General features: G+C 37.8%; 1 protein-coding gene across 2 annotated transcripts; it reads right to left on the minus strand.

Annotated features, from left to right (window-relative positions):
• Positions 1–1,655: 1,655 nt before the first annotated feature.
• Positions 1,656–12,966, minus strand: LOC126377159 (sideroflexin-1-3-like). 2 transcript variants are annotated; one of them, XM_050024850.1, is made up of 9 exons: positions 12,837–12,966; positions 12,058–12,210; positions 10,365–10,519; positions 9,267–9,384; positions 8,134–8,209; positions 5,815–5,903; positions 4,494–4,621; positions 3,701–3,885; positions 1,656–2,633 (listed from the first exon to the last, which is right to left on the minus strand). In XM_050024850.1, the coding sequence occupies exons 2-9, from the start codon at positions 12,201–12,203 to the stop codon at positions 2,580–2,582; spliced, it is 951 nt and encodes a 316-aa protein (XP_049880807.1). In that variant the 5' UTR covers positions 12,204–12,210; positions 12,837–12,966; the 3' UTR covers positions 1,656–2,579. The 2 variants fall into 2 exon arrangements, with proteins under 2 accessions (XP_049880807.1, XP_049880808.1); XM_050024851.1 differs by lacking the exon at positions 12,837–12,966 and adding an exon at positions 12,495–12,554.
• Between the last annotated feature and the right edge of the window lie 616 nt (positions 12,967–13,582).

The raw sequence follows: 13,582 nt of genomic DNA on the forward strand, positions 1-13,582 counted from the left end.
ATAAACTCGTATGAAATAGTACTCCCTACCATCATAATTTGGACCTGATTCTCTTTGTAGAAATGTTAACGCGCCGCACACTAAAATACTTTATTAAGAATGGACACAAGATACACACACATTTGACATTTGGTGGACATTTGTTAGGTGCTTTGTCTTCACAAAAGGTGTATTAAAAAATAAAACGGCAAGTATCGTAATGTATACTGTTTATTTTGTACCTTCTTCTAAACTATAACAACGGCAGCTTACGTTCACATTGGAATTATTGTCTAAAATTGACGAGTCCCGCCAAAAAAACTTCTCACTTACAAAATGGCAGTATTTTGGAACGATTTTCTTCTAAATAATTTTCTTTTAATTTCGCGTCTGACGCGTCTTAACACTTACACGTTTATAGCAAATAATTTATATAATAATAACATAATTTACCATCATCATCTTGTAAAGTAGGTACCTTAAAAGGGGTCAGAGATCATAAAAAGAATAACAAGTAAATAAGTCACAACCAAATGTTAAATACTATAATTTAATTTAAAATATTGAAAATTTAAAGTAAGTATACCTATAAGTAATCTTTGGAATGTTCTTTAGAATTCGCTACCTACCTACCTATAGTGGTATATTGTTTCAATTCGAATCTCTTACGACATAAGCATATTTTTTGAATAGTTTAAATATGTTATCACTATTGAATAACACACAATGAACACACAACAACAATTTAACCATTCAAGAATAGTTTTAATACAACTTACAGTTGCTTCGTCACGAGTATCACTATGGTCTTACCATTAAATACATTGCTTAATTGCAATTTGTCTCATCCAAATTTCAATGTTGATCAGTGATATGTTGTTCCCGGGAATGTTCCCAAAATGGGAATGTTCCTGTTATAAAAAAAACTGTTTTTTTTTTGCAATTTGCATTTTTTTCAAATTGTTGTTTATTGTATTCTGATGCCCTTCGTTCTCTTAATATTATATTCTCAAAATATTACATTCGCAAAATATTATATTCTCAATATATTATCTTTTGTATAATGAAGTACAAAAGTATTATTCATAAAAAAGTAGATAAACATTATTACATTACATATTGCACGACATTTACATAATAAAATTAAATCAATTATAATATAAAACCGTGATCACAAAATAGGTACATACATTTTTTTTTAAATTATTATATTTATATTAATACCTTCTCACCGGCATCGATACAGGCACATGTCTGTCGCAGCAATGCCGGAGATAAGGACAGTCCAGCCTATCGCCGATCATCTGCAGGATGACATTGGAACTATGTGCCCCAGATACTTAAACTGGCTTTTCCATGTTAAACCGCGGCCACCTGCATACTTCTCACAAACCCGCATCAGTCTTCTCAAGCCGCAGATCGCTATAGAAAGTTAATTGATTTTTTTTTCGTTACTAGAGAATGATTATTTTTTACATATTTTCTGTTTCATTGTACAGGTAATATTTTGAGAATATAATATTTTGCGAACGTAATGTTTTGCGAATGTAATATTTTGAGAATATAATATTATGAGAACGAAGGTCTGATGCTACCTGCCTTAAGGCGAGGTAATAAAGATCTTTTACATAACTTTTCTGCCTTTTTACTGCCGGGAACATTCCCAAAATGGGAACATTCCCAAAATGGGAATATTCCTGGGAACGGCACAACACTGGTGATGATCATTAAATGTTTTTGAAACATCTACCAGTGCATACAAACCAGAGTATTCACTTGTAACTGAACATCTAGTGTGCACATTTGTCGAGCCTAACATTCAACACTTCACTCGATGTTATGTTTATTAACTCGATATATTTCTGAGCATTCTAGATAATTTTACATTATAGTCTAGTTTATATGCACCACGACCACGAATAGTTTAATTACTAGCATGACAAATACATAAGTACTAAGAGTACATTAATACAGTCATAATTTCAAAACTTCACATAAACACTTATACAATAAGTATATTGATAGCTATAGGCAGTGATCTCCCGGGAATCTTTAATATGAAGGACCCTGGATGTTTTTTTTTTAAATTGTTCTTTAATGTACCTGCTCTGTTTTTATCTGCCTATTAGGTAACAAAGCTCTTTATGCATAAGTTTTACGCCTTTTTACTGCTGGGAACGTTCCCAAAATGGAAATATTCTCGGGAACGGCACAGGTAATATAGAAAGATCATAACAATATAGCGTAAAGTTTTACTAATAGTAGGTTTTTAAATAGCTCGATCGATTACTTACTTCGTTAGGCATTCAATTTAATATTCTGACTAGCAGCCATTTAATCTGGTGGCATTTGTCTCTGTAACAACCCTGACAGGGTTGGTTGGCTCGTATATTGACTGTTCACACTCACCCAGAAAAATAGGACTCAAAAATAGGTATAATAAATTAAAAAAATCAATTAAAAAAACCTAGGCTAGCCCTAACACTGAATGGAACCTACCTACCTGTTAATGTAAGTAAGCACATACGCCACTCAACCAAACATCGTTAATACCGATATATTATGTGCATCTCGTATACTAGTTATAACCATTTTCCATCTTACAATCCCTTATTGAAATACACGTATTCTGCCTTCCTCTTCTTAGCGGCTTCCTGTAATATATAAATGCATATATATTATTATGTTTCAGAACACACGTACTTAATTCTTTAATAGTAGATAGCTTATCTAAGTACCCAAAAAAAAAGTCCCCAAAAGTGTATTCTCGCAAATAAATTGATTTGATTTGATTGTCCCAAAGATTCTGAAATTTTGTAGTTCCAGAATTAAAAAATTCCAAGAAACCGGAAATTTCAGACTTCCAAGGTCAGTAGTCTAATTTTCCCGTTTGGAGTCAGAAATTATCACGAACTTCCAGAGTTAGTGTCAGAAATAACGGTACTTCAAGATCAGAAACTCTCAAGGTTCAGGATCAGAAATGCCCAAGATTCTGGAATCTGGACAAGAAATTCTGTAAGATCTGGTATTTCATGGATTTATGATCTGAAATTCTCGACGTACAGGTTCTGCCTCTCTGAGATTCTAATTATTAATCATGTGAAGTTTTCGAAGTTACTTATGCTGTTTTTTTCGATGTACACGTATTCTTTCTTTTTGAGGGTTCCGAACCTCAAAAGGAAGGACGGAACCCTTATAGGATCACTTTGTTGTCCGTCTGTCTGGCCAGACCTTTTTCTCGGAAACGCGTGAAGTTATCAAGTTGAAATTAACATGTAATAAGTACTTATGTCTGCGGTCTTATTTCCTTAACAACAGGCACTTACCCGTTACGTAAAAAACCGGACCTGGCAAATCTTCAGGTTTGAAATAATGCTAGGGGATATACTTACCCATTAAAAACCGGACCTGTCAAATTTTCAGATTTGAGATAATGTTGGGGGATACACTTACCCGTTAAAAACAGGACCTGTCAAATCTTCAGGTTTGGGATAATGCTAGGGGATATACTTACCCGTTAAAAACAGGACCTGTCAAATCTTCAGGTTTGGGATAATGCTAGGGGATATGCTTACCCGTTAAAAAACGGACCTGACAAATCTTCAGGTTTGGGATAATGCTAGGGGATATGCTTACCCGTTAAAAAACGGACCTGACAAATCTTCAAGTTTGGGATAATGCTAGGGGACATAATTACCCGTTACGAAAAAAAAACAGTTACCTGTATATGAGGTTCGAGACTACTAGGGCTGATATACATCATCTGCGGGAAGATGGCGCAGCACAGAGGCGTGGCAAAGGTAACGCATAGCCCCACCAGCGCTATTTGGAACGGGACCATTGCGTTGGGGCGCTTGCAGAACCACCCTGCGTTCGTTGCCCAGTTCATTATTAATGGCGTCAATACTGCAACGAGATAGGTCAATTATTTTTACCCGACTTCAACGAAGTAAAAAGTAAAATGACGGTTATATTTATTTAACAGTTTATTACAACGACAACTATTAAAAGTTATTGGAAACAGAAGAGACCTGGTGACCTGAAACACAATGTACCATAGTTCAGACACCAGTTATGCACCTAAAATTAATTTGTACCATCTTAAACTCATATATTAATTTCGTGTTTTGACGTTTAGTAAAAAAGAACTGATTAGTCTAGTTGGAAACTAGCCTATTAAGTTAGAAGACCTTTCAAATGACGTATGGGTCAACGGTATTGGTGGTATTTGCGGGTAAATCAGAATGATGACGATGATTGAGATATTCTAGGCACAATACACATATAGGCTGGCGCGTTATTCTAAAAGTTAATTTAATAATAGAAATGTCTTTTTTGACAGCGTCGATAGCGCTCTGCGCATATCACAATCATGTTTTTCTATATACCTACTTGGTAAACATATTATCCCTTTTACAATCAATGTGTTATAATAGTGAGGACTCGAGGAATAACCGATGAGCCGCTTCCACCTGGTTTTATTCCTAGTTTCCGTTATTTATTACAGTTCATACTCATTCCGGGCGTGGCCATGAGGATCCTTGAGATGCAGACGAGGCCGATGCCGACGAACGCCGCACGCGTGGAGTTGCCCAGCTTCTCGCCCTCCTTCGTCGTCACTGGCGTGCCGAACCGCAACTCACTGATAAATAGACCACGCGTCAATATCGGACGACAATCAATGATGATTTTTGTTTTTATAGCAATTACCCGTGGAAACGAAGAGAAAATTTAAATCGAAAAAAAAATTCTGACTCGTAAGGGAATTGAACCAGCTCTTGACAAGCCGGGACGAGCGTGTTAACCATTACACCACCGGGTCCTCCTCCTGTCCAAGCGAAATTCGAAAATGCGAAATTTTCTATTTGTGACAACCACTGATGTTTTTATAGTGCAGATAAGTTATAGATTGCGTTTGCAAACTGCACCGGTGCAAATTGTCAGTGACAGCCAAATTTAATTGTTCACTTGTCTCACTAATTGACGATATAAAGAGCAGAAGAGTAAAGAAGATACCTAGGCATATTATCTGTGGACACATTAGGTACAGTCATGAACAATATAATGTACCCACTTTAGGACTCTGTCGCACTAACATATTTGACATTTAGTGAGACTTACAGTTCAATTTGTCAAAAAAGTTAATGTGACATGGTACCAAAATGGTGACCGTACTTAATAGAGTCAATGATTTCACGCCAGTAAGGATCAATACCGAAGCGGCGTTGAGAGCGGCGCAGTGCTAACTTGAAATCCATTAAGTACCACGATCTTTTTTTCTTTTGTCGTGTGGGTTGTGAGGTGGCTTACCGACCTCATCAGCCCCAGGGCTGATGAGGTCCAGTGTCAGGGTTAATTTTCAGCTGCCTAAGGCCCCTGACATGACTCATGTAACGACTACTCATCAATAAGTAGCAACTGGGACCAACGCCTTAACGTGCGCTCTGAAACACGGATCATCTTGCTTTTAAGGACAATCGGGTGATCAGCCCGTAATTTCCTAACCAAACTGAGGACCACGAAGTGATTTTTGTGATATGTCCTCACCGCGATTCGAACCCGGGACCTCCGGATCGTGAGCCCAACGCTCACGATGGCAACACCGGACCAACACTGACTTGTCGGTTGACCGACTTCTCACTGGTGTAAATCACTGACTCATATAATTAACTGTCACGATCGGTTTATTTGAAGCGAACTGCCTAAAGAGTCTCCTGTCTTCTCTGAGGTATAACTCCTGAAAGGAAAACCAGCTCAATTATACACATACAGGTTAGGTCCACTTCCGAAAATACATTTACCTGTGAGAGTTCATGAAAGTCAGCGTTTACTTACTTGTTCCTCATCATAGGTATGTTAATGAAGTTGGCTCCACAGACCGCTGCGAACGGCACCAGTCGCGCGTACACCGGGTTCTTCATATTCTGTAAACAACGATACAGCATAAACAGCGTATAGATACAGGTCACTAATTTAAGAGCCACGCTCTTGTCGGTGTAGCATTCTCCATGCTAATTTATAGGGAAAAATAATAGTGGTTTCCCTCTTGCCTTCCGCATCAATATAGATATAGGAGTACAGCTGAGCATCATTTCCCTAGCGTCTATTTAGACAAGGTTCAAAGAGAAAAGATCTCAACTCAGGTTTTACCTTACAAGCCGGAATAAGCATGTAAACTTTCACCTAGTATTATTTCTTATTCTATACCTAAAGGTATAAACACCGCCTTTTTGGACGTGACTTATTGTAGGTTTACCTCAGATTAAATTAGATGGTACAAACTACTTAGTCATACAAATGAGGTACCCGGTACAAAATTTATAATACAACAGGCCTGGAGGTGCCAAGGAGGGCGCAAACCTCGGCTCAGGGCGTTGTCTGAGAGGCTTATTTTTGAGAAAGTCGCTTCCTAGTGAAAAAGGGTCGAACATGCCGGCGGGATTAGTATCGGGGTCCTGAAGAGTTTGTTGTCGCGACATTGCACCACCGGGTCCTCATCCGTCAATAGGTATGCGGATTGGAATCCCGTCCAAGTATTTTTTTTCGATATTTCTCTTTCCTCTTTGAAACTTTAATTCTTTCTTTATTCTTTAAAACTACATTGACGCAGGAACCGAAAGGAAACATGCTCTGGTACTCCCTCAAAAGTTATTTTTATAAAAGTTTGTTTCCCTAAATCAAATTACCTAATGAACTCTGAACCTCTGGTTTACAAGATCCTTCTTTAAATGTACATATATATCTATCTATTTATTACAACATTCGGTTTTTCCATCGTGCAATGTAAGTTATCTTTGAAAATTATCACTTGATACGGTATCGTGATATTTTGATGGACAAACAAACGTCACGGAGGTGTGTCAAGCCAAGCAGGTGTTAATTATTTGGATTACAAAATGACGCGTGATAAAAACATATTATTACTTATTACAATTTGTATGAACTGCAGGCTTGTTTTTGATGGAAGATCCATTGTAGATTCGCCTTCGAGTATGCTGCTATCCAGCATGAAAAGAGAGCGCTAACTGTTAAACGATAATAGCACTAAATGCACTGTTTGCCCAATTTGACGACTTACCGTCCCTCAAATCGGTTGAATGGGTTCGAAACCCAATCCGTCTCAAAACCACTGAATTCCACTTTGATGAGTTTGAATTCGTGTTTGGATCATGGATAATTGATATCACACGGGTTCTAGGATATGGGCCCGGTTAAGGGCAGTAGGCTGGCGAGGAATTGGTACATACTATACACCTCTGCCTACCCTTTCGGGGATACATGCGTGATGCTTAGTTATATTACATCTTTTTTCAAATTAGGAGACTTAAACAGAGAAACATGCTTCAACATATCTCAAATACGCAACTGTTATTATTTGAAGACCAATGACGTTATTGCGCTAACAATATGACACGCCTTCTTTACACTGATCAGCACAACTTTATCTGGTCATGAAATGTACCTTATCTTATAAGAACAGTAAATAATCATTTTGCCACCTCAAACGCAACTGTGTACCTATGACTCCATATCTTTGCTATGACGTTATAAGTAGGTATCTACCTAATTTGCGTATGTAATTCTTATTCTTATAAAATCCTGGGGGGTTAAAAATCATCTAAAAAAGAAATATTGCTAGTTGACATTTGTTTGCATAATTACGCATAAATTTAAATGCCCCCTGAACACGGTCATTTCAAGTAGGTATTTTCATTTCACTCTGAATGTACAGATATTTTGGAGATTTGGTTTACCCAAATGTTGCATAATATGAGATAACTTAAACAAGCCAAGTAGTAGATGCCATAAACTTACAATAACCTCTTGCGCCCAGATTTCCCGACATAATAATAAGTAGGGTATGGATTGAAAGGACTTTTTGCCTTTAGATCGTAACTATAGATAAGACACAGGAGTAATATTCGCATGAGTGTATAATTATGTTGCTGCTGCTTATGCTGTGAATAAACTCATGGGAATAAAGCCTGGTGAGAAGAACTAAAGAGATCCTTTTCATTTTTCCATCAAGCTGGGTTGTTTTCATTTTTATTAGGGACAGCGCAGATGGTTACTTTCATCTTCCTTTACAACTTTCTTTTATATTTTTATGTTTGTTAACCGCAAAATTCAGGTGTACCAACATTATAATTTTACCTTAACTTTGCTGTTTAGGTAGAGCGCCGTTGTTAAAGCACCACCGCAGGCACATAAGTATGATGTCAAAATCGCTCTGTAAACATACAGGAACGAGCTGTGAGATAGATTTATTTTATTATTTAGGTACACATATAGCAATACATATAAAACTTTTACAGACAGCACTATAAATAGAAAGACTTGGTATATATGCTTGCCAATTACATGCGTACACAGCATTTACCGTAAATGAAAACGAACTATACTTATAAATTATATACACAGTGGAGAACACAGTCCTTTGAATAGCTAATTAGTCATTACAGGTTGAATCACCTGAATTTCCGATAAAATACGCGATTTCGCGCTTGGGAAGGCACGTTAAGCCATTGGTTCCGGGTTACTTGCCCAGACGCCTCCACCAACGCGCATTGGAGCCGCGTGATGGAGTATGCTCCAATATGCCCTTCGATTGACTGGCCTGTGTTCAGCAGCGGGACCAATACCGTCTTCACTACGGGGCCCGTGCTCAGGGCCCCCATTATCGGGGGGCCCCGAAGGATCCACAATTTCTCTCACACATTTATTCTCAAAACATTTTTGTCGGGCGCATTACGCTTTTTTCACAAATCAGGAATCTTATCAGAAGGTTAGATTTACAAGGCATATCATATATTATACTACGCCATTATATTATCGATGACTGCGACTTTTCCAAAAAAACAAAAAAACCTGCGCTGTATTTGATTACCTATAAATGGGTTCATAGGTACTTAGTAAAAATGTAAGTGTCTTTTCTTTTTTTACTTTCCAATTCGCTTTCTTTACTTTCAAAAAGGCACTTGCAACAGTGTCGAAATATCGGGAGTCTCATATCTCCATTTAAACGCGGTAAGAACCCGTTATTGTGTGTTTTAATTATTTCAAAAAGGGCCCCAAATCCTTGTGTGTCCAAGGGCCCCAGCCTAGTTTAAGACGGCGCTGAGCGGGACGTATACCTATCTATAATACATATAATATTAGGCTATTTATATACGCCTTTGCCTACCGCTTCGGAGATCTTCGGAAGCTTTATTGTACCAAGTTTTATGAGCAAATAAATAATTTTGAATTTGAATTTATAAACGTAATGCTTATTATGATATACTTACGACTTAGACAAAGGGGCATCCCCGGATCTGTTGGTAAAGTTGACTATGGCGTTGAACGTCTGATTAATCCACTGCCAGAACACCGTGGCCGCCGTCGTTTTATAGAACGTCACCATCCCTGGAACACTCGTGCTGATTATTTTTAGGGTTCCGAACCAAAATGATGAAAAGAAACCCTTATGGTGAAAGTCCGTCCGGTTAAAAAGCGTGAACACACCCCGGGCCCTTGTTTTTTTAAATATTGGTAACCAACCCACAATACAACAGCGTGGTACAGTATGCTGTGTATACCCTTTGGTTGATAGAGGGGAGACTAAACTTGTGTCATAGAGGAATAAAATAAAAGGTACGTATAGAACGGCAATTATTCCCCACCCCCCACTCCTCTGTCATACTTTAGTCTTCAATCACGAAAACGTCAATGTGTAGTGTAACGTCTGTGTCCGGAGTGTACATGTGTCTAGTGAAGTGGAAAACATCGTATTATAGGTTGTTTGCACTAATTTTGAAATCGTCTAGCATCTATTAAATTCAATGAAAGCGCCTGCAATTTTTATAATAGTAAATAAGCACGGTGTCAAATTGCCGAGTTAGTAAAACGTCCGTTTAACACAACCGTTGAAGTATGTATACCTACAAATTTTGGGAATGGGACAGGGACATTATAGTGAAAACCACCACGTAAGCGCCTTTTAGAAAAGTCACATTCGGATGTCATTTTTGTAACAAACCCTCCCAATAGACAAGATATTTCAATCTAAGTAACGAACTGTGGTCTCACTTTAAACTCAGATTGAAATTAATTGAAAGAAATAGAAGGTTTGTTGACGAAAATCACATTCTGGGGGATTAAAATGGCCACATCGAAGCAATTCATCTAAGAAAGCAATATTGCAATTTGACATTTGCGCATATATATAAAAGCAAGTGCGCAATGCAAACAAATGTCAAATAGCAATATTGCTTTCTTAGATGAATTGCTTCGATGTGGCCATTTTAACCCCCCAGAATGTGATTTTCACTAGAAGCCGACGTTATGCGAAAGGGTAAATACAGATACGTTTTGCAAAAGCGACATTGAGAAACGAAGTCTATTACCGCCAGTGATGATAGTGTTCATAGGCGCCTGCGCAGCCATGCGTCCGATGAGAATCATCTTCTCGCCCGTGTCGGGGTGGAACGCGCTGTCGTAAAGATACTTCATGCGCCAAACCTGGTCCTCTGTGTAGCCTTTGGGGACTTTATGTGAATACCTGATGGGGGAAACCTTTCATTGATTGTAACCCTATTAAATACCTATAGCCGTGGTAGCCCAGTTGGCAGAACGCTTGACTCTCACTATAAGGTCGCAGGTTCGAATCCAGCACGAGCCTGAACCAAAGATTTTCGAAATCGTTTTTTGAACTCATGTTTCGATCATAAATGAGAAAAAAAGAAACATCGTAAGGAAATCCACATACCACGCGTTTCGGAGGTATGTGAGCTAACCTGGGTCGGGCTGGTTTTCCTTTCCCCTCCGGACACTAGGATCCCATGACTTCGCTCCCATGGGATCCAAAAATAATTTTTTCGCCTCTTGGCTCCCATGGTATCCTCAGATACCATGACTCCGCTCCCATGGGATCCAAAAATAATTTTTTCGCCTCTTGGCTCCCATGGTATTCTCAGATACCATGACTCCGCTCCCATGGGATCCAAAAATAATTTTTTCGCCTCTTGGCTCCCATGGTATTCTCAGATACCATGACTCCGCTCCCATGGGATCCAAAAATAATTTTTTCGCCTCTTGGCTCCCATGGGATCCTGAGATAATTTTGTTTTCTTCTTGGCTCCGAGAAATAACAATAGGACACTTTTTAGAGCAAGTAAAATAGTAATATCATACTTTTTTCGTGTTTCGTTCTGGATTATTTTATATTTCTCGTGAAGTAGCAATGGCGAATAGAAGCGGCGCGGCGATGTCCTAATGTAGGTACTTAATTTACTTTAGTTTTTTAAGTTTTAAGTAAAGATTTTAAGTTCATTTCAATTATTACTTTTCTTTATTGTCTTCATTTTATATACTTTGGAAAAACATAACTCGCTCCGATCCTCTGTAACGGTCATGGGATCAAAATTGTCACAACACGTAAGACAAACATTAATACAATACAAGTTTCTGTGGATTCCATCGGAACGATGTCTTGGGAGCCTAGTGTCGAGGGGAACAAAAAGGCCAAAAAATTATATTCGGGTCCCATGGGAGCGGGATCATGGGATTTGACTCTCCGGACACTAGGATATTATCCCATGACTACCATGGGAGCCAAGAGGCGAAAAAAATATTTTTGGATCCCATGGGAGAGGAGTCATGGTATCTGAGGATACCATGGGAGCCAAGAGGCGAAAAAATTATTTTTGGATCCCATGGGAGCGAAGTCATGGGATCCTAGTGTCCGGAGGGTTCCTTTCGCGGGTCAGACAGACACTTCTGTAAAAAACCGGACCTGTCAAATTTTATCATAGAGGCGGCCAATCAGTTCGCGACAACAAACACTTCAGAACCCCGATTCAGACCCCGTCGGCGTGGCTGTCGATTTCCCTGATTCAGCGCTTATTGCCATCGAACCACTAGGGTCGATTAATTCTTTCAAATAAAATCCTCTCAAACGACGCCCTGAGCAAGTTCGCGTCCAACCAGGCACCTTCAGCGCTCTCCAATTTCCAGCTGAGTAGTTAATGCGGCAAATCTACAATACGTCACGTCAAAAAAAAGCTTCTATGTATAATAATGTAAATTGAAAATCTTTACTTGACAGCTTCGACGATAACTTTAGCCTCATTCAGTTCCTTTTCGGTGGCAAACACGTTCAGAGGGTTGGTCAGTCGGAAGAAATGATAAGCCCGGCCGATATAGGTGTCCTGGTCGTAACGTGGTTTGTTTATGTCTATGCTCATTTTGATTCTGAAACAAATATACTTTACTTACATTACATAACAATATACATAAACTAATTACACCGTAAGGTTGCTTGGAAGAAATGGCTGTTTAGCAATATTATACCTATTGACCTATTGACAGTATAAAGAAGGAAACTATACATCGAGCTACATAAATCCAGGCTGCAGGTAAGGGTAGGTAGATTTCAGAAAAAAATCTAAATACCTACCTAGATAGGTACACTAATTCCCGAGTACTGTGTGAAATGGTAGTCTACTTACCTACCTAAAGTTACATAAATTACCTACCTCTTTTATCAAAGAAACTAAAACTCTCCTAAATAAAGGTAGGTACACAGCTAGCGATGTGATTCACGAATGCTAATATTTTACAATTTACGAGATCGACGGCAACTAAGCTACTGGAAATAACTAATCGATATTTCCCACAAAATTTCAACTAACATAGGTTACGTAAATGTTATTAGGTGCCTATTACCTGTACAAACGTCGTATTATTTATTTATTTAATGTATTTTAAGTGCATTTCATTAATTGAATGAATTATCATTATATAAAAGCTGTTGGTATAAAATTCTGCCATGAAAGGAATAAATGAAAAGAAAGAAAATAAATGGAAAAAACACTCACTATATTTTTTTCGTTACGCTTCACAAATATTTCTCGTCTTTAATATGTTAGGTTAAATAGAGCACTGTTTACAACAATTTATTGAAGCATTGTAGGTAATATTTTGCTGAAAATCAATGATTTTGCGTAATACAAGTTTGAAATGTTGCGCCCTGTAAGCCTGGCGTAAGTGACATAAAATCAATCGTCTTTTTTCTTCTAATTTGCGCGCCAAATGTCACTATATGTTGCCATTTGGAGTAGATTTCGATTATTTTATCACAAATTGACTTCCACAATGTCAAATAAATGTATATAGGTTGTCATAAATATATTAGGTATACCTAAGTACAAAAACAACTATTAGTCACTGAATGAGAAGAGCTTTGCCTTTTATTTTTTAGGTCGGAAAATATCCAAAACAATAGAATTTTAGGTATCTAATCTCCATAGAAGTTTATACACAAAGACCTTGTATAGGTCTTTGTTTATACATGACATTAGGCCCTGATTTTTGTAGTGGCAATTCCTTTGATATATTTTTGTCTATGGGCACTTGTACTAGCTTGTACTATAGTTGTTTGCTCATTGTATATATCTCAAGAATTTCAAATCTTTTTCCTAATAAGCAGACACAAATACACGAATCAATAACAAATGTTATCCAAAAGTCGTATTGTATGTTATAAAATTGCTTTTGATATATTTTTCATTCAAATACAGAGCGGGAAAATCATAGAAAAATCTGGTTTATGAATTCGTTTCAT

The sequence above is a fragment of the Pectinophora gossypiella genome, chromosome 22 (assembly GCF_024362695.1).
Source record: "Pectinophora gossypiella chromosome 22, ilPecGoss1.1, whole genome shotgun sequence".
Taxonomy (NCBI): Eukaryota; Metazoa; Arthropoda; class Insecta; order Lepidoptera; family Gelechiidae; genus Pectinophora; species Pectinophora gossypiella.